At 42.0% G+C, this 21,930-nt stretch overlaps 1 protein-coding gene across 9 annotated transcripts in view; it reads left to right on the top strand.

The window, feature by feature from the left end:
* The window catches only part of FAM13C (family with sequence similarity 13 member C), a 141,127-nt gene that overhangs the window by 112,978 nt on the left and 6,219 nt on the right, over positions 1-21,930 (top strand). For 7 of the 9 annotated variants that reach the window (XM_019954091.2, XM_019954097.2, XM_019954093.2 and 4 more), the window contains 5 exons: positions 1,672-1,882; positions 3,489-3,627; positions 10,993-11,074; positions 12,502-12,713; positions 20,677-20,772. In XM_019954091.2, coding sequence (XP_019809650.2) covers positions 1,672-1,882; positions 3,489-3,627; positions 10,993-11,074; positions 12,502-12,713; positions 20,677-20,772 — 740 coding nt within the window. The remainder of the gene's footprint in view (positions 1-1,671; positions 1,883-3,488; positions 3,628-10,992; positions 11,075-12,501; positions 12,714-20,676; positions 20,773-21,930) is intronic. The other 2 variants (XM_019954095.2, XM_019954094.2) reach the window with 1 other exon arrangement.

Below are 21,930 nucleotides of genomic sequence, written 5' to 3'. Positions count from 1 at the left end.
TTGATAAAGATCTTTCTCTTCCTCATCGTTAATACCAAATGATACTACCCAGAAATAGGTAACATGAATACAATGAATTTCTTCTTAGTCTAACGGTTTAAGAAGAGGGTTTGGTGAGGTACTCAGACACTCTTTGGTGGATGTCGAAGGTCATTGTAGTATATGCTGTCATCCATGTTACTCCTAGGGGCTCCCTCCAAATGGCAGTGTTTTCTGGCTAAATTATTCTTAGCAAGGGTGTTGCCTGTGGTGAGTTGTGTTAGTCACACTGCCTGTGGGCCTGGCTTTGGCATTCATCCGACTCCAACTTCTCCCCAGCCCTCACCCCATCCATTTCTGACCAGCCTCAGGCACTGACAAGTGCTGTTGGCAAGCCTCAGAGGCCCCACAGGAGGCATTGTCCACCCGCCCAGCCTACAGCCAAACAGAGGAGAAGCTGCCTGAAACATACAAGGACCTAATCCAACCTTTGTTGCACAAAGCAAATTGCATTTCAAGCTCTAGAGAACATGAGCCATTCATTCTAAAGCTGGCTAAGATTCATCCAGTACTAAATTGTGATAAACGTTTGTTTTGGAAAAGTGAATTGTCAGTGTTTTCAGATTCACTTATTCACCCAGAAAGGCTGTGTTTTTCCTCTTTCTTTAGGAAAGTCAGAATAGGAGAATGCCTCGGGTTGTTCTAACCTGTTTGCTGGGCAAAATCGAGAAGGCTCTGGCATGTTTTTGAGTAGCTCTGTATAGCACCTTAGGATGGAAGACTTAACTCAGCCCCCCGTTCCCCATCCCCCATCCCCCTCCCCTCACCTGGGTAGCATGGGGGTGCCCTCCCTCTCTGGACTGACCCTGGTCGGGGAGATAAAGAGCTTATTTAAAAGGGGAATGATCACAAAATTCAGGCAGAGAGATTGCCTCACCCAGGAGAGGGTTTAGAGCAGGTTTTGTTTTTGGTTTTTGTCCCAAATAAAATGGTATGTCAAATTTTAGAGAAGGACCAGAATCACTTCTAATCTCACCATGCTTTGTGGTTGCTATGTAGCTTCTCTGATCATTTAGTGTGTTTATTTGTACACAGAAATGGGTACCATCTTGAGCTGAAATGTGTGGTTTTCTCATTAGCATATTCTGAGCATCATTTCATGTACATAAGCAGAGTTCTCCATCATGTTTAAGGAGTGCTGAGTAATTTTCTGTCTGGGGACTCTGCACCCCTCTATTCTTGTTTTGTTTTCTCTTTTCTCTTCCTCCCCTCCGGCTCCTCTGCCTTCCTTCGCTGGCAGTTGTTATAACTGTTCTCCCTCATCTTTTGCTCCAGTTCCATGTAATTGTTTTCTCTTTTTCACTCTAACATTTTATAATATACTCTCTGACATATGCAAATAATATGAAATAAAGAGAGGATTTTTGTAGTTTTGGGCTATGCTGATGCTGTAATTTGGACTGAAATAATCTGTGTTTCCGTTTTTGGTGTGTGTTGGCCTTGTAATATTTTCTGTCCAGGTTCTGTGAGAACAAGCATGACAGTATTTTGAAAGGCCTTCATATCCCCAAAAGGAAGAGATGACAAAAAGGCGAGACATTACAGTGAATGTTGATGATCTTTGTTTAGGAACATGACAGTCTCAAGCCCTCTGTGGCTTCTGAGATGCGATGATTTATCTTATTTCCTCAGACCCTGCGCCTGTGCACAAAGATGGGCAGAATGAGGCAGACAGCACACCAGAAGACATGCAGTCTGTTGAGACTAGCAGGCTGCTCTATCACATCACCGACGGCGACAATCCACTGCTGTCACCACGATGCTCCATCTTCAGCCAAAGCCAGAGATTCAACTTGGACCCCGAATCAGCCCCTTCTCCACCCAGCACTCAGCAGTTTATGATGTAAAAAAATCTTGTTCTTATCTTCACTTCATACAGTTTTTAAATACTCCATTTATAAACTACAGTAAAGTGTGTGTCCAAAATAGAGCAAGCATGCCTACCAAAAGCAGCTGCGGGCCCTGAACCATACATGGCAAAAAATCAGTGTGCTTTCGAGTTAAGAATGCCGTTTGAAGCTTTCTTGTGTCAGAAGGAAATGGTCTCAAGACACAAGCTGCCCTATGGCTCACAGGTTTGAATGTTTTTTATGAAATGACCAGAATCCTAAGAAATGTGCATATGTAAATACCAGAAATGCCATTCTTGGTGAGCTCACTAAAGTATTATTTCTGTGTCCAGGAGTGGCCTCAATGGATGGATTGTGGCAATGCTTGGCAAGTCGTTCATCTCAATTTCTTCTTAGATTCTTGAAAAGTGGTAGCTTATAATAGCTCCCCCTCAAAGAATAAAGTGAAACTATGTGTGTTTTTTTTAAGTTCCATTAGTAGTTTTGATGCATAGTTAAAATGAGTCTTCCCTTGACTAAATGTATGTGCTGGGATTCCTACATTCTCTTTAATACCTCCTGCTGTCACTCATGAATTTATCCAGACCTTGTTCCATGGACTGTCTACTGATGAACTTGAGGGAGTTAGTGAATTATTACTATTTTAAAGTATGTTAGGTGAGAAAATAAACATATTTTCTAGAGAGGGAATCCATTTCTTTTATGATTCATAAAGGCTCTATTATATAAAGAAAACTACTCATCTGAATCCTTTTTGAAAATATTGTTAGTCTGGGCTCAATCCCTGATGACTCAGATGTAAAGAATCCACCTGCCAACGCAGGAGATGTAAGTTTGATCCCTGAATCAGGAAGATCCCCTGGAAAAGGAAACGGCAATCCACTCCAGTATTCTTGCCTGGAAAATCCCATGGACAGAGGAGCCTGAATGGGGTACAGTCCTTGGGGCTGCAAAGGACTGAGCACAAGCATGCATGCATGCCATTTATTGAGGATAACGCTGTCTCATTAGTCTGAAGTTGGCGTCCTCCAAGATTTATGAAATGCATTTCCTAGACTAATACTCTGACCTTTGTAGACAAAAGTCCTTGATAACATTTGCCTATAACAGAGTTCTGTGAATCAGGGGTCTCCAATACCCAGCAGATGCTACCATAGAAGCCTCATCAAATGAGGAACTGGCCTCTGAACTCTGATAATCCAGAAAGCTGGGTTTGTAGACAAGCAGCAGTGTTTACTGGAAGACCATTGTTTTGTTCTTTTAATTTGTTTTTTAATTGGAAGAATATTGCTTTACAATATTGTATTAATTTCCGCTGTTTAACAAGGTGAACCAGCCATAATTGTTTTAAGTTATATCTTTTAAAAAACATTTTCTTGGAGTATAGTTGATTTACAAAGTTGTGTTAGTTTCAGATGTACAGTAAAGTGAGTCAGTTATACATACACGTGTATCCACTCTTTTTAGATTCTTTTCCCATATAGGCCATTATACAGTATTAAGTAGGATTCCCTATGCTGTACAGCAGGACCGTATTAGTTATCTGTTTTATACGCGATAGTGTTCTTAATGACTCTCTCCCTCCCTGGATCGTTCCAGGCTCCGCAGTTCTTCCCGGTGCAGCTGTGGTGATGGCAAGGAGCCCCAGACCATTACCCAGCTCACCAAGCACATCCAGAGCCTCAAGCGGAAAATTAGGAAATTTGAAGAAAAATTTGAACAAGAAAAGAAGTACCGGGTAAGGCCCCTGTGATTTGAAATGAGTGGACTGTGTCAGAGGTGTATGGGCTTTTCTGTCCTTCCTTTTTGAGTACATCTCTGTGCCTGGGGACAGCTCGGTTCCCCTCGGCCAGCCCAGGACTCATCATAAGTGGAGTCCCTTCTGGGTCTGTCAACTGATCTCTGCTAAGATGATTTCTAGCAACAAATTGAAACTCTTATTTACAAACTGATTTAATTATTGATTTCTCTTTTTTGTTTTTTTTCTTGAGGAACCTTACTATCAATCCCAGGACTTAAATTTGGAAAGATTTTGAATTATGGTTTTATTTGTTCTTTAACTTTTTCTCATTTGCGTTTGGAGTAAGAAAGCAGATCCAACATGGAGTCATTTGCATTTTGATAAGAACCTATTAGGGCTTCCCTGGTAGCTCAACTGGTAAAGAATCTGCCTGCAATGCAGGAGACTCTGGTTTGATTTCTGGGTCAGGAAGATCCCCTGGAGAAGGGATGAGCTACCCACTCCAGTATTCTTAGGCATACCTGGTGGCTCAGATGGTAAAGAACGCTCCTGCCATGCGGGAGACCTGGGTTCAATCTCTGGGTTGGGAAAATCCTCTGGAGAAGGGCATGGCAACCCATTCCAGTATTCTTGCCTGGAGAATCCCATGGATAGAGGAACCTGGTGGGCTACAGTTCATAGGGTCATAAAGAGCTGGACATGCTGAGTGACTAACCACAGCACAACCCAAGAACCTATTAAGGGCACAAAGGATGGAATCTCTAATTGTGGAACAGAATGAGGGAGAGTTTTCTTTGACAATAAAGTACTTTCTGGTTGATGGATGAGCACCTATCAAGTGATGTCTATTCAGGCCACTCTTAAGGACAAACCCTGATCTCATCCTTTCTCTTAGAGAGACACCAGCCAAACAACAGAATAGGAAAGACTAGAGATCTCTTCAAGAAAATTAGAGATACTAAGGGAACATTTCATGCAAAGATGGGCTTGATATAGGACAGAAATGGTATGGACCTAACAGAAGCAGAAGATATTAAGAAGAGGTGGCAAGAATACACAGAAGAACTGTACAAAAAAGATCTTCCTGACCTAGATAATCATGATGGTGTGATCACTCACCTAGAGCCAGACATCCTAGAATGTGAAGTCAAGTGGGCCTTAGAAAGCATCACTATGAGCAAAGCTAGTGGAGGTGATGGAATTCCAGTTGAGCTCTTTCAAATCCTGAAAGATGATGCTGTGAAAGTGCTGCACTCAATATGCCAGCAAATTTGGAAAGCTCAGCAGTGGCCACAGGACTGGAAAAGGTCAGTTTTCATTCCAATCCCAAAGAAGGGTAATGCCAAATAATGCTCAAACTACCACACAATTGCACTCATCTTACACGTTAGTGAAGTAATGCTCAAAATTCTCCAAGCAAGGCTTCAGCAATACGTGAACCGTGAACTTCCGGATGTTCAAGCTGGTTTTAGAAAAGGCAGAGGAACCAGAGATCAAATTACCAACATCCACTGGATCATCGAAAAAGCAAGAGAGTTCCAGAAAAACATCTATTTCTGCTTAACTGACTATGCCAAAGCCTTTGACTGTGTGGATCACAATAAACTGTGGAAAATTCTGAAAGAGATGGGAATACCAGACCACCTGACCTGCCTCTTGAGAAACCTATATGCAGGTCAGGAAGCAACAGTTAGAACTGGACATGGAACAACAGACTGGTTCCAAATAGGAAAGGGAGTACATCAAGTCTGTATATTGTCACCCTGCTTATTTAACTTATATGCAGAGTACATCATGAGAAACGCTGGGCTGGAAGAAGCACAAGCTGGAATCAAGATTGCCGGGAGAAATATCAATAACTTCAGATATGCAGATGACAGCACCCTTATGGCAGAAAGTGAAGAGGAACTAAAAAGCCTCTTGATGAAAGTGAAAGAGGAGAGTGAAAAAGTTGGCTTAAAGCTCAACGTTCAGAAAATGAAGATCATGGCATCTGGTCCCATCACTTCATGGGAAATAGATGGGGAAACAGTGGAAACATGTCAGACTTTCTTTTTTTGGGCTCCAAAATCACTGCAGATGGTGACTGCAGCCATGAAATTAAAAGATGCTTACTCCTTGGAAGAAAAGTTATGACCAACCTAGATAGCATATTTAGAAGCAGAGACATTACTTTGCCAACAAAGGTCCGTCTAGTCAAGGCTATGGTTTTTCCAGTGGTCATGTATGGATGTGAGAGTTGGACTATGAAGAAGGCTGAGTGCTGAAGAATTGATGCTTTTGAACTGTGATGTTGGAGAAGACTCTTGAGAGTCCCTTGGACTGCAAGGAGATCCAACCAGTCCATTTTGAAGCCCTGGGATCAGCCCTGGGATTTCTTTGGAAGGAATGATGCTAAAGCTGAAATTCCACTACTTTGGCCACCTCATGCAAAGAGTTGACTCATTGGCAAAGACTCTGATGCTGGGAGGGATTGGGGGCAGGAGGAGAAGGGGACAACAGAGGATGAGATGGCTGGATGGCATTACCGACTCGATGGACGTGAGTCTGAGTGAACTCCGGGAGTTGATGATGGACAGGGAGGCCTGGCGTGCTGTGATTCATGGGGTCGCAAAGAGTTGGACACGACTGAGCGACTGAACTGAACTGAACTGACAGTGTTGCAACTATGAACTTTTCTTACATAAGAAGCGATAGAGCTAAGTGTCCTGATATCCCAATGCTGTTTTATTTATTGTCTGTAGTGGTGATCATGGCCTAGAGAAAAATTGTATCCATGTAGAATTGCACAAAGATATTGGGTTTTTGGCAAAGGGCCCAGAACGGCTTATTAGAATAAAAGAGAAGAGGGGATAAGGTCTCATACATCTTAAAATATTTAAAGGCTCACTGGGCAGTTGGTCCAGAGGCAATCTGCTGGTTCCTGAGGTGTGGGTAAGTTCTCGGGAGGGAGCTAAGAATAATATTTCTTTGTCCTATTCTTCCTGTCCTGTGTTTCCCACAGTGGCTGCAAATTGACTAAAAGAGGGGTTGTAAGGAGTAAATTTTAGCTTTGCAAAATGGATGGAAAAGAAAAATCAGATTATCTTTCAAGACAACTTCAGTCAGGGTGCTGAAGACTCTTCTCTTCCTTGAGGTCAGGCAGCCACAGCTGCTGATGGTCTTTCATGTAGTAAGAGGGTGCTGTGCACATTGTAAGTACAGGCTTTATTTCACAGATAAGGAACAGGAGGCCCAGAAAGGACTTACAGCCTTTTTAAGGTAGTTATGTTCTAGCACCTCAGGCTTGGGGTGGTTAAAGATGAGTCGCTTTTACAATGTAAGAGTGGAATAAAATTCTTAAAGTGTCCGCATTTTGAAAACTTCAGATAGCCTGAGAGGAGCTGATTTTCCTTGTCTGCTGCTGGAGTGTTGCTGGATCTGCAATGCCCTCGTACTAGAAACTGTAGCAAAGCAGCTAGGGCCTCCATCCCCAGGGGCCTGTTATAGTTCTTACCTGGCAGTTCTTGAATCAGACTGATCTGGATTTGAATCCAAGCACAGCCACTTATGAACTCTGCGACCTGGGTCTTGTTACTTTATGTTCCTGAGTCTCATTCTATCCATCTGAACAGTGGAGTTAATAGTGACTTCTTAGGTTTGTATTAAATGAGGGAGTCCATATGTATTGTTTCTTACAGTTTTAGCACCAGGGAAGTAAGTGGTCCTAGATATTACTAACTTTTTCGTCTGTTTGAGTGATACTTGAACAGGCTATCCCATGGCAACCTCTGCCTTGTTGAAGAATAAAGGAAAATTATAGACCTTAATTTTCCACTAGATTTTTCTGCCTGCAGCTACAGACTCTAGATTGTGGAGAGTCTGTATATATAACAGGTCACCCGGCAGTTGGCTATTTTAGAAAAGAATTTCGCCTGGCACCTCCTGCCTTTGTCTGGAGAAACTTTAGGGCCAAAGCAGACACTTGCCTACACATTTAAACATGCAGATTGATGGATTTGGGGGCAGTGAAAGAAGTCTTCATGGTCACGACTTCTCTGTGTGTGAAAGTCTTTGATGTAATCAGACCTTCAGTGTCTCAGGAAACAGGGCTTCCCCGCACCCTTCCTGTCTGGATGCCAGGCTGTGGTTAGAGGTTTGACATGTCACTGGACTTGAATTGGTTGCTGTCTGTATGGCTTTCCTTCCTGGCAGCCTGACTGTGGAATTAATAGCACCTGCTGCTAATTTTTGAATCCAAGTTCCTGCTGACCCTCCATGCTAGTCTGATGCCCTGATACAATGTACATCCTTCCTGTGGTGTTGAATACAACTATTTCACTTCCTGTCCAGAGCTGTGTTTATTTCCTATACTTTTACAGTTTTACATTTAACTATTGTTAGACTCATGGACCTAGAAAAAACCTGTTTCAGCCAGATGTCCACTTTCAATAGAATTAGAGAATGTTAGAATTAGAAAGGATTTGTTAGTTTTCTCTTGTTTGACCACTGAAGAAACTGAGGCTCAGAGAAGGGAAGTAACTTCTCTGGGTTCACACAGCAAAGAATTAATCACAACTAAGACAGTAACATGGGTCCTTTCGTTCCTGATCTGTAAATCTTTGTAAGATGTCTTTTGAATTGTCTTTGCATGTGTGTGTGCTAAGTCACTTCAGTCACGTCTAACTCTTTGTGATGCTCTGAACTGTAGCCTGCTAGGCTTCTCTGTCCATGGCATTCTCCAGGCAAGAATATTGGAGTGAATTACCATGCCCTTCTCCAAAGGATCTTCCCGACCCGGGGACTGAACCCAACCTCTTAGCTCTCCTGCATAAATAGGCGGGTTCTTTACCACTAGCACGTTCGGCAAATCACAAGTCTGGTCCAGCCACACCCTCAGTTATGTGACTCAGGAGCCCCATTTAAATCGCATTGAACAACATCTGCACTAAGGTTGTGGTATATGGCCCTTGGGGCCTATTAAACTGAAATATTTCAGCCCAGAAGTTAGAAGGCTTGAAGATCCACAGCTTGTGTGTGAAAACTTTCCATGTGGTAGGAGAGCTGCCATCCTTCTCAGCTTGATTTAACCTTTTTTGAAAGCTCTTCCAGGAGTAGGGGAATACAAAATTCATTTCAGAAAATGATTTTAGGCTTTCAGATATTTTGTCAGAAAATTTGGCCTTAAATTTCTACTAAGTCCTGTTTGCAGTACTGTAGGTTTACTTCTTTGGTGGTCCTTGGCTTAGGGTCCTAGATTTTTGTTTTTAACAGTATTTCAAAAAGAGTGCATTAACTGTGTGGAGCATATCCAGTGAAAAAGGTGTGTTCCAGAGAACAGGATGTGTTTTCAGATCCATGTGGAGATTTCTGTGAGGATTTTGAGAAACCAAGTGTAAAATATTGACTGTTCACATAACCAGACTGTTAGGCACAGCCAGAGTACTCCACATTGTATCAGGGGGTCGTTCTAGCAGACCGTGGGTAGGACCAGGAGCAGCCGTTGGAGGTGTGTCCCTGTGTCGCTGTCCGTGGTCCTGAAACCAGGGCTTCCCTCCTGGAAACCAGAGTCTCCCTTCTGGGCTCCTGTAGGGAAAAAAAATCACTGGACTTCCATGAAGGCGGGGGGAGGGGAATCTTCCTCAGTGTTATTTTGCATCTTGATTTTAAACTTTATGGATTTTGCATCTCTATAGAAGTGACAGAACCATGTTTTGTGTTTCACAATTAAAACATCTAATCCCGTGTACATTTGATGATCCTCTTACACGAGTACTGTTTCTTTCTTCAGACTTGAGAGGAACACGGTCTTCTCCCCATGTCTCTCTGTCTCACCAACAACTTGCTGATGTTAGATGGATTTAATAGATTCTTAATCACAGCAGAGCCGCCAGTCTTGTCACTAACATTGCACACATTTCTGGCTATTATGACAGTGTTTATGATGTCTTCTTGAGCATGCCTATATAGCTCTTTGTATTAATATATCCCCAGTTCAAAGTAACCACTCATTTTCTTGAGCCTGTGTTTATGTTACCAGAGTGGGTATATTTGCTGTTCTTCTCTCCTGGTTTCTCTTTTCTATAGAAAATTCACTTTTATACTCTGAAAAGAAATCCAGAACTCAAGATAAATGATTTGTATGAATAGAGTCATATTCTTCTAAAATTAAAGCTATATTCTTATTGCCACATCCAAGTGTGATTAGTTACTAGTGAGGACATACTATCCTAGTATGGTATCCCAGTAAAGATAGCAATAATACTATCTTAAATTCTAGCTAACACACTGATAGTGTTTAGCATGTGCCTGGGACTTTTTTCATGCATATTCATCATGTTTCAGACTCATCATGTTTCATGCATATTCACTGATTTATCCCTAATAGAAACCTTATGAAAAAGATGCTATTAAATCCTCATTTGATAGATGAAATTGGGGCATGGGGAGGCTAAATAATTTGCCCAAGTCCACACTCATATGGTTAATCTTTACTTTAATGCTACTCCATCTGGATAGTAAGTCTATAAACAGTGAGGAGTTGAAATCTGAGGATGAGGATTCTTCCATAAATACTGACTTCTCAGACTTACAAAGTTTTAGAGATCCTGGGGTCTCCTTTCTTCAGCTTGGAGCTTGTGACTGGTAGGAGCTAAAGCTTCCAGTTTGTAGTATTCCCTAGACAGGTGTGGTCATAAACCATGAACAGAGGCAAGGCAATGGCACCCCACTCCAGTACTCTTGCCTGGAAAATCCCATGGACGGAGGAGCCTGGAAGGCTGCAGTCCTTGGGGTCGCTGAGGGCTGGACACAACTGAGTGACTTCACTTTCACTTTTCACTTTCATGCATTGGAGGAGGAAATGGCGACCCACTTCAGTGTTCTTGCCTGGAGAATCCCAGGGACAGGAGAGCTTGGTGGGCTGCCGTCTATGGGGTGGCACAGAGTCAGACACGACTGAAGTGACTTAGCAGCAGCAGCAGCAGCAGCCCTCTAAGTTGATATAAAGAATGACCTGGCTGTGGGGTGTCAGGTGTGGGTAGCCCACAAGGTGATTGAGAGGTAGACTTTATGGGGCACTGGCATGGTGAGGACTATGTAAAAATGCTGGGTGACCAGGCATGTTTAGAAACAAGGTTCATGGCAAGGATGAAAGAGTGGAGGAAGTCAGGAATGTTTGCTCTGCTTCTCAGATGCAACTTCATCTGCTGGAGATAGCTTGCCTGAAGTTCCCTCCCAGCTTTATATATGTTCCTGAACTATCTTTGTGTGCTTCAGCTGCTTAACATTTGTTTTTTTGTTTTTTTTTTTCCTTTTCTCTCTTTTTTTTCCCTCCCTCCCTCCCTTTCCCTCCTTCTACCCCCATTTCCCCCTCCCTCGCAGCCTTCCCATGGTGACAAGACCTCTAATCCTGAAGTCCTGAAATGGATGAATGATTTGGCTAAAGGTCGTAAACAGCTCAAAGGTAAATGCTAGCAAGGGAGTCTCCTTTTTAAGGAAGGAAGCAGTTAAAATTGTGATAACGTGCTCCAAGCAGTTTTGGATTCTCTTCTGCCTGGGCCCTCTTTAACCTTGTCTCCTGCCGAGCTTGGAGGCCCTGTCTTAAAGAGTCCTGGGTCCCCTTCATTGTTTGATCCCATTGAATACATCTGCCTATAAAGGGACTGAGGAAATCCAGCCTCCCAGGGGGAATGATTCACTTCAGTGCCAGGAACATTTCAACGTGGAGTGTTCACCTCCTTGGGTTGTTGGGTTTTTGGATGTTAGAAAGAGGCCTGAGCAGTCGTTGATTCCACAAACCCAAACTGCACAGAGGAGGATATTTATGTCCAGAGAGAGGGGACGGTGACATGTCTGGAAGGTGGTGAGTTCAGAGTAAAACTAGGTTCTCTTGCCTCCTAATCCAGTCTCCTCCTTTCTTTGTCTCTCTGGAGATGGTGGTCTGAGTGTTAATTAACTCTCAAATCCATTTTAAGGGATTATAGTTATTTACCAATAAAAATTTATTTTCTTCCTCTTCCTACATTTTTATCTCAATACCTAGAGACATAGGAGCTTTCCCAGATTTCTAGAAGGATGGTGATAAAGAACTGGAAAGGAATATTAAATTAATTCAGTGGTATTAAACTGTAGTGATGTAGCAGGTTTATAAAATATGCAGTGTTTAAACACCACGCCAGAGCCTAACTAAAAAACAAACATCAAACAAAGACAATGTGCTATGTAATTGAGAAATCAATATAAATGATGCCTCATTCAAAAGACCAGTCCCCTAGCATATTCTGAAATGGAATTTCCTAATAAGTCCCAGGTGGCCCTTTTATTTTTAATTATGTAGGTTTATATAAAGCCACATTGCAATAATGGTGATTTCTGGATTTTAAATACTGGCATTAAGACAAAAGTGTGAGATCTGTCAGGTTGGGACTGGCACTCTGTCTCCTGTTCCCTGCCCCTCCTATATATCCTCAGATGACTGCCTGTGTAATGTCTTCCAGTAGACCTTGCATTTCCACAGGGGGCTCTTCATGACTGCACAACTTTCAAAACCCGAGGAAAGGAATCTTTGAGCGTAGTATTTCAGGTGCTGTGGCAGATAACAGGTGAAAACTTTGGGGCCAAGTACCTCTGGTCTTCTTCCTCTGAAATCTAAACCATTCATGATCCTTCTACTTCTATGAGATCCTTGCCTCAAGAGCCCTCTATTTTCACATCTGATGGGGAGTGTGTGCTGCTAGCCTTGGTTATTAAGGCTGCCCTTGCCCTGTGGAAAGCCATGGTCAGCACTGTTCATTTCCACTCGGCATCAGGGGAGAAATTCCTGAAAGGCTCTCTGGTCTTATTAGACCAATGAGTCTGCGTGCTCATGGTAACTCATCACATTTCTCTTAGAACTAAAGCTGAAGCTGTCGGAAGAGCAAGGGAGTGCTCCCAAAGGCCCACCTAGGATCCCGCCCTGTGAGCAACCCACAGTCCCAAGAGAGAATGGGAAGCCGGAGGCCGTGGGCCCTGAGCCGAGCTCCTCGGGAGAGGAGACTCCAGATGCTGTGCTGAGCTGCCTGAAGGAGAAAAGAGAGCAGCTTCCTTCCCAGGAGGATCCTAAGGTACCTCACCAGCCTTCACAGGGCCCCAGCACTCCACATGGTGCCAGTAAGACCATGGTTTTGACCAGTTTGTACACATAAACATCTTTGTGAGACTGGCTCTGAAATTTCAGTCAGATGAGTTCCTCGTGGGCTGTTAGCTATGACCTACAGTATTGCCACATGGTTCTGGGTGTTGCCATTCTGAAGGTTATAGTGTTGCAGGTTGATGACAGAAAAATGGGAAAGATGCTAGCGTATATCATATCTTGTTCTCCCTTACGTTCCCCTGATAAGTTAGCAAATGAACCCAATACTAGGATTATAGCCTCATTTTACTGTGTGTGTATGTGTGTGTGTGTGTGCGTGCACACCTCCATGGACTTAGCCCACCAGGCTCCTCTGTCCCTGGGATTTTCCTGGCAAGAATACTGGAGTGAGTGACCATTTCTTCCTCCAGGGGATCTTCCAACCTGGGGATTGAACTCAAGTCTCCTGAGTCTCTTTCATTGGCAAGTGAATTCTTTACCACTGAGCCACCTGGGAAGCCCAGGGTCTTTATAGATGTAGTCAAGTTAAGGTTACTTGAATGAGCCATACTCTGGTTTGAATGTTGTCCTTATGAATTTGGGCACAGAGAGTAAATGCCATGTGACTATGGTTTAATATTTCATATCATAAGGATAGAGAGGTAGGGTTTCTTGAGGAGTGCTAGGTAACATACCTGAAGACTTCAGCTTAGACATCTTAGTTTTGAAATCTTGGTGAGATACCCAGATACAGTTGTCAGTTACACATTTGGATATATGAGCTCAAAGAAAAGATGTATTATATTTTACAAAAAAAGATGATGAAACCAATTAGTACTTACCTGGTTAGTCCCTCCTCTCCTGCATATCTATGCTCACATTTTACTAATGCCAAGGAACCTTCCTAGTAGTCCTTTCTGTCTGAACTCTGAGTAGCAGGGTTCTTTCATTTCTTGAATAATCTATAGCTACCATAACATAGGGCTTCCCTGGTGGCTCAGTGGTAAAGAATCTGCCTGCCAATATAGGAGACATGGGTTCAATCCTTGGTCAGAAAGATCCCCTGAAGGAGGAAATGGCAACCCACTCCAATATTCTTGCCTGGGAAATCCCATGGACAGAGGCTACAGTCCATGGGGTCACAAAAGAGTCAGACATGACTTAACAACTAAGTAATACCCTAACATAGCTCTTAACTATTCTGTATGCCATTTTCTGTCTCTCACGGTACTTGACAACTTCTTGAGTAAAGCTTAGGCTGTTTATTACTTACGATCCTTAGTGTCTGTACATAGTAGGTATTGAGTAAGTGTTTGCAGGGTGAATGGATTTATGAATGAACAGACTAGCATATTAGACTTTGAAATGAAGTCCTCTTGAGGAGAATGCTGGCTTTACTTGTTCTGTTGTATTTACATTATCTAGTCTAGATCTTAAGATGGCAACATATGCCAAATCCCAAAAGGCTTACTGTTTCCCCTTCTTGGTGCATATGATATACAAGTAGAAATGGGCCCTTGGATACCTCTGTCATTAAGAAATATCATTCAACTTAAAAATAACCAGTGTGTCGTGATGAGTGATCTTCACTCAGCCAGTGTATCCCCTCCTCCCACCCACAAAGGTTCTAGACTTTGTCACGGTCCTTGGGTAAGTAGATAACTGTGTGTGTGTGTGTGTGTGTGTGTGTGTGTGTGTGTGTAGACACATGACATGCTCACATTTTCAGGCACATCTGTGGTTTTCCATTCTTTAGTGCTTCTGATGGTCTTTCCTATATTTTATAGTTACTTTGACCACATCTATAAAAGCAACATATAACACTTAGAGCAGGACTCTGTCCTTGAATAAGCCACTTTCTAGTTATGTATGCTTCACAAGTGAACTAATTCTCTGATATTCAACTTCCTCATCAATAAAAATACAGATAATACCTATTAATATAGTTGTTTTGACAATAAAGGGCGATGCCTGGTAACTGGTGGGCAGTCATTCATTTGCAAAAAGATCTGAGTGCCTATCAGTGTTATGAACTGTGGTATGTGCTGGATAAAAAGATTAACAAGATAGTAAAGTGATGTGGGTTACTGCCTTCATGGTGCTCATGTTTTTCTGGGAGTTGGGATATAAGAAATAACTCAATAGATAAAACCATTAAAGATTTCGATAAGTACTGTGCAAAGAAACATGATATGATAGAAAATAATAAGAATGGTTTCTGTATTATATAGTGTGGTGAGGAAGTCCTGTGACATTTAATGCAAAAGAATCAGCAGGCCAAGAGAGCAGCAAAGAGCATTCCAGATAGATGGAACTGCAAGTACGGCGGCCTTTGAAGGAAGAGCTCGTCGGTGGTTGGAATTCTCAGGTCTGAGTGCTAGTGCACCGGGCGGCATGAGATGAAGTCAGAAAAGACAGGTCAGGGCCCATAACACAGGAGCTCCCAGGCCACTGAAAGTATCAGGAAACTGTTGAATGGTTCCAAGTGTGAAAGTGGCATGGTGTGATTTACACATAAAAGATCTTCCTGATTGATCTATGCAGAATAAATCATAGGAAAATGAGTGGAAACGGGAAGGTGAAATGGGCGGCTTGGACTAGATGTTCACTGTGGAGATGGAAAGAAGCAGATGCATTCAAACTCTATTTAGGTTGTAGAATCAAAGGATGTGCTGAATCACTGGGTGGTAGGGAGTGAAGGAAAGGAGATGGGTCCATTACTGATGGGGAAAAACTAGAGGGGCACACACTGAGGGTAGGAGAGGAAGCTTAGCAGGTCTGTTTCAGACATACTTGTTTTAAGATATTTCACGAGTAGGGTGACCCACCATCCCAGCTTTCCCTAGACTTTCCTAACTTTAGCACCGAGAATTCCATGGCCCACCAAAAGCCTCAGTCCTTGGAAAACTGGGATGGTCCGTCACCCTGCTGAGGCATTTAAGTCAAATAAAAACATGTAAGTGAAAGTCTGAAGGTCAGAAAAACTCTGAGTTCTCTAGAAGTCATCCTTGTTTAAATGGCTGTTTATTTCTATTATTTTATTTTACTGATTGGAAGATAATTACTTTCCAATACTGTGAAGGTTTTTTGCCATACATTGCCATGAATCAGCCATCTGTTGAACTGTTTAGTGTCAGAAAGTGAAAAGTGAAAGCTGCTTAGTTGTGTTTGACTCTTTGTGACCCCATGGACTGTAGCCCGTCAGGCTCCTCTGTCCATGGAATTCTCCAGAATATTGGAGTGGGTAGCCATCTTTTTCTCCGGGGGATCTTTCCAGCCCAGGGATTGAACCTGGGTCTCCTGCGTTGCATTCTTAACCATCTGAGCCACCAGGGAAACTCCTAGTGTCAGAAGTCCCTTCAGAGAAGCCTCGTATCGCTGTAGTAGGCTAAAGTTAGATTCTTTAAACAGATATCACCTGCTGTGGAATGTGTGTGTCTCAGGACCTAAAGCTGCAGGATTGTTCTGGGAGAACTTCACACAGCCAACCTGACGTGGCCGGGCAGCTATGGATGGTTCCTAAGGGGGGAGTCTAGAAGCCACAGAAGACACAAAGGGAGGACTGAAAATTTCTAAGATAGTGTTATTCTTGGCTCCTTAGGGAACTGATTAGCATTTGAGGTGATCTCATTAGGTCCCATTTCTTTAAACTCAAAATGATGGATGATTTTCATTTAGGGTCTTTGCTTTACTGCTTAAAATGCATTAAATATTAAAGCTTTCAAGATGAGTTCTTTCTTTTCTAGAGATGCCTTTTTTATGACTCTTCCTGAAATTTTTGCCATTGGTGTTTAGTCAGAGCTCATCCTAAAACTGACAAATGCAGGGGACCCTACAGCATGGCCTTGTCAGTTCAGATCCTGCCACTGAGTGATTTTCTCCCTCTATCATCTGTGGGTGATTTTTGGAGATAGTCACTTCCAGGTCACAGGGTGTGCATTGAGCCCTGAAAATGAGTGAATCACCCCTCAGTTCTGATTATGATGCCTGTTTATGTCTTCCTCTGAAATGCTGAATTGGAACTCGCACCTCTCCCCTTTTTATTGTCCCTTCCAAGAACTGTAGGTGGGGTCAGGCGCACAGCACAGATTTACATGTGGGTGAGTAATGACCATTACTACTGCTGCCCCTTCATCAACTGTAGTGTCTCTGAAGAGAAAAGCAGATTTTTAAAAAACATAATAATTATAAAGATGAAATAAATTTAATCATGGATTAGTGAGTTGTGCATTGGGGGAAGGGTAAAAGGCACCAAAAGGAATATCCTATCAAGTTCTTTTGTCTATTTATCCTTTCAAAAAATTTTAATTTTCTGAATAGGTGATACTTGCTCACATAGTTGAAAGAACAGAAAAAGCTACACATTAAAAAGACTCCTCCCCGTCTGCCAGCTCCAGTTCTGAGGTCTCCCACCCCTGAGCAGGTGCAGCTGTTGTTAGTAATGTTTTTTGTGTCCTTTTGGAGTTTCTATATAAGGCATATACAAGAAAGGATCAATATACATTCTTAACTTGCCCCTTAAAAAAAGGTAGCAGTCTACATAATTATGAATCCTTTTTTTCATTTTGCATATTCATATTGACATAGTTTCTCATTATTTATTAAACTTATGCTTTAATAGCACCATGGTTTCCTCTTTTAGTAATTTACAACCTTGATGGTAACCGCAAATCAAGTAGTTTGATGACTTAAATAACATTTAGTTGCCTGACTCTGTGCCAGGGATATTTACATAAGATAATTAAAAATAATCCTCATTTTGCATATTAAGAATCTAAAGTTCAGAGAGTCTATAATTTTCCAAATTAAATATAGTGTGTAATTTTTGAAGCCAGTTATCTGAACTTGCGGCCTCTCTTTTCAAGGCCAACATTGATCTGCATATGCTTGGAAACCTGAGCTGACCTGGCCATCCTCTCCAGCAGCTGTTTTGCATGGTGATGTTCACTAGTGACCTCCTGTGTTGTTGGACTGACTGGTTAGTTGAAACAGATTTGTTCCACACAGACTGTCTCCCTCAGTGAGGGCTTGGGGAGACAGACTCAGGGAAAGTTTGACAGAACTTGAGTCCTTAAGGCTAAAGAATAATGGATTCCCATCACTCTCTGTCCAGAGAGGGGAATGTCAGTTCTGCCTCCCTCTGCAAGAGAGAGCTTGTTTATATGGTGACGATTTGAGTGATTTTTATGTTTCTGTGGTTTCCTGTGAAAGAACACAGGGACCAGTACCATGGGGAGAAAGGAAACAGGGATGGTGGTAAAAGCACTTAGGCTGCAGCAGTTTTTTCTCTAACGACTGTCTGACCAGGGCCCAGAAAGAATGGACACTGGGGCTGACCACTCAGCAGCAGCTCTGCTTGGAAAACCAGCTTGCTCGGGGCAGCCATTCCAGACCTTGGTGATTGGAATAACCTCCTGGATGGGGTGGGGTGGGGCAGTTTTTACGATGGAGATGTCAAGTTGTCAACAAAGCTTGTCAAATTTCCTTCTATGCATGGTCCCCTCTTGCTTATCCTTCTTGAAGTCTTTTTTCTGATGCCATAAAAATGGAGGAGCAGGAAGGAAGGGTCATTTAGCTTCAAGGTTTATATCCTTAAATTTATCTTTAAGATCGGACTACCCATTCATGCTCTGGATCTCTCTCTGGCTCTTGCAGGTTATTCAACACGGTCCTTGTTTTCTCCATTTAAATAAAAAAACATAAGTTATATACTACTACTATGTCATAGCCAGCCACTAATATGCAGAGTTGGGGAGCAGGATGCATTTCAGAAAGAGCCATTGGACTCAGAGGAGAAAATGGTCTGAATCTCAGTAGAAAGTGGCCGAGGAATGAAGAATAGCTGAGTCGAATGTGTCTCTGCCCCTTGATTGGAGGTACCTGTCCTGCAGAGCCTACCTCGACTCATTTTCCTCCATGAAGATCCACTTTGCAGGCCTCGTGATAGCTACTCTCCACAGGCCCCTGAGTGGAAGACAGCTCCTGGCATGTCTCACCACTAAGCCTTCTTCTTCAGGCAGCCTGCTGTCCTGTCCAAATGTATTCGAGGATAAGCACTGAAGGCATTAAAGTTTTGGCAGTGTCCTGTACTTATGGCCATTGAACCCTCACATCTGTCTTTGGGGATTACTTTAATAGTGATCCTAAGAGTAAATCAGAATCATTCGAGTGAAAGATGAATTCCATATGTTATATACCTGCTCTGACTTTTATCTAGCATCTGTGGGAGGAACCTTTCTGTAATAGCATTCATCATTCTAACTTACTTTTTGGTCACTCTTTTCTTTTTCTCGTTTAAGACTAAATTTAGCTTTTATAGAATCCAGACAATATAAAATATTTTTATTGTAAAAATAAGGAAAATCACAAAAATCAAACTGCAATAGAGAGATGCCAATAATAGTTAAATGCACCCTTTCAAAGTGCTTTCTATGGAATGTAAGTCCCAATAAGGTACTGAATAAAAGATCATTTCAGTGTTTTATGAATTGAGAAATTTTTTTGTCACCTGTTAAAATCCCATGTAATATGTGGATTTTTCATGTGTAAAAATGTATAATGACTAAGAAAACCTTTAAGGAATGATTGGGCTAGAAAATGAAAGGTTCTTGGGGTTACTTAACCAATAAATGAACTGAACATAGAGAGGTGGTCTTTCTTTCTACTGAAAATAAAAGAGCCTTGGGTCAGATAGCCTGTGGAATTTCTATGAAGACTGCTAAAAATCAGACTACTTTTACTATATATAAAAACCTGGGTTATTAGATGGGGGGTAGGAAAGCATATACATGTGGACCATGAGAATTTGAAGAAATACATGATGTAATTTATCTGGGCAGACAAGACTACAACACAGACAACAGGTGAGGCCCGGGCAGCAAGATACAGAAATGCTTCACTTCCTTTTCTCTGTGAAGAAAGATCAGCAGAGGCCAGAATGGTTCTCAGCTGGAATGGAGAATAGCTAGAAGGCTGAAACCGTACACATTTGAGCCATTTTCTCTTCCTCCAGGGTTCTCATGGGGGCTCTGGAGGGCAGAGTCAGGACCCTGGGGTGGTTGTGCCGTGTGCTATTTGTACCATTTCCTTCCCACCACCTGCCAAGTGAGATCCACGGGGCCAGAGGGAAACAGAGTCTGTGTGTGGTGAATATATAGAAACGTCATGTGGGACACACATCAGGAAGGAAAACCAGAGCAAGCAGAGGAGTTTGGTCATTTTGGATGGAGAGGTAGGTAGGTAGTTAGGCAGATGGTTAATAGGGAAGTAGGAAACCATTTAGAATTGTGTGTACCTGAGGCATGGGAAAAGTAGTGTTTAGGGATAAGTCAAAGGGCAGAATGGATTGGTGGGCCAAGAGGTTATACACTTTTTTTGGTTGGAAGGAACTTTTTAAACTCCCAACATCCTTGTTGTATAGGTAGGAAATTGAGAATCCAAAAGAGGTTTACTGTTTTATCCAAAATATTTAGTTTATGTCAGATTTAGCCAGTAAGATAGCATATAATCCAAGAATGTAGTGACAAAGACCTGGACAGGGTTGGTGTCTGTGGGTAGAATCTTGAAAGTCCAGATAAAATACATGTTCCAGAAGAAAAATTGATAGGCCTCAGTCATCCATTAGTTTCTTTAAGAATGAAGAAATAAAGAATTATTAATTCTTTAAATAATTAAAGGCACCTTACCATTTAAACACTGAGGATTCCTCTAGTAAGCTCTAAAAACATCTTTATCAACTTGGACCTCTCCTTTAAGAAACTTTTTCTAGAAGAAAATTGGCATGTGCTTCATACAGTATCTTATCAATGACCTACCTTTTGAAGATTACTATTGCATTTAAGTACATTCCCTTACTTTTAGGCTTCAAAACTTTTTTTTTTTTTTTGGTCCTGTTAAAAACATTGATGTGTTTTCATTCTTGTTTGAGAAAGGAACAATAATGTCATGTTTTCCAGGTAACGAAGCAAGACAAGAACCTCATAAAGCCTCTTTATGACCGATACAGAATTATCAAGCAAATCTTGTCCACACCTTCCCTTATTCCAACAATTGTAAGTTGGGAAGCTTGCCTTCACTACTAACCTGTCCTTGTGCTTTGTACTGATATTTAGTTAGGGAGGCGGCACCAGGAGAGGGTAAGCAAGCCTTCTTGGCAGGATATCCTGCCCACACGGCCAGTTGTATCACAGTGTAGAACCGAGGTTTCCCTCAGCTCCCACACTGTACTTAACAGTGGCTGTTAATTAAAACTACTGTGAAACAGGACTATATAGCGAGTCTATTTTTGAAGCCAGTTTTAGCATTTTGTTTCATTGTTTTGGCATTACCTAATTTACAACAGCACAGCTAGACAAAACAGAACCCGTTCTAGTCTGGGTGTTGTTAATTTTTCTCCTTTAATATGAAAATTGATTTGTGTGTTCTTTCATAATAATGCTGCATTTGTTTTTGGTACCATTTGACCATCACTGTGTAAGACAGAAGCAGATTTATTTCAATAGAAAATATGAATACTGAAATCAGGTTAGACTACTTTTAATTAAGAATGATTTATGGGAATACAGAACTAGAAAAGCACCACAAATCCTACACCACCAATATTAGAACAGTCACTTGCTCAAGATGTCAGTATTAAAAGAAAAGGAATATTAACAGATACAAATTTAAGTATACTCCAGTACATTTATACTTCCACAACTCTAAACACAGAGACATAGTGATTCATACTCTTTGAGATTTTCCCGTTAAGGAAGCGTAATTTAAAACAGGGAATGGTTCTCAGATTTCCTTGCAAGAAAATCTTCTGGTTGTGACAAGCATTATCAAAACAGGTTACAGAGAATCTCCATTTTGTTTTTGGCCTTCATGAAGCGGTTCCCTGAATTTGTCCATTTTCTGAGTATTCTCTGTATCTGAGCCCAGACCAGGGCCTGATTTGGGCGACAGGAGGACACAGAGGCCTGTGGTCCATCTCTGCTCACCCATGCTAACTCTTATGAGGCTGGGGCCCATAAGTCTGGGGGAGGGAAGATTACTAGGCAGTGCAGCCCAGACTGGAACACATCCCCGTTGTCTGTGCCTTCTTTGGCCGGCAGAGGAAGCTGAGCTTGGTAAGCACTTTAGCCCAGCATGGGTGCTTCATTTGCTTATTAGCTTCTGCTAACTTTCTTTTGATGCAACGGAGCTAGCATTCCTCTTGGTTCTCAGTA

This window comes from Bos indicus, chromosome 28, assembly GCF_029378745.1.
Source record: "Bos indicus isolate NIAB-ARS_2022 breed Sahiwal x Tharparkar chromosome 28, NIAB-ARS_B.indTharparkar_mat_pri_1.0, whole genome shotgun sequence".
Taxonomy (NCBI): domain Eukaryota; kingdom Metazoa; phylum Chordata; class Mammalia; order Artiodactyla; family Bovidae; genus Bos; species Bos indicus.
Note: the sequence above shows the minus strand (reverse complement) of the source record. Positions and strands in the feature narration are given on the sequence as shown.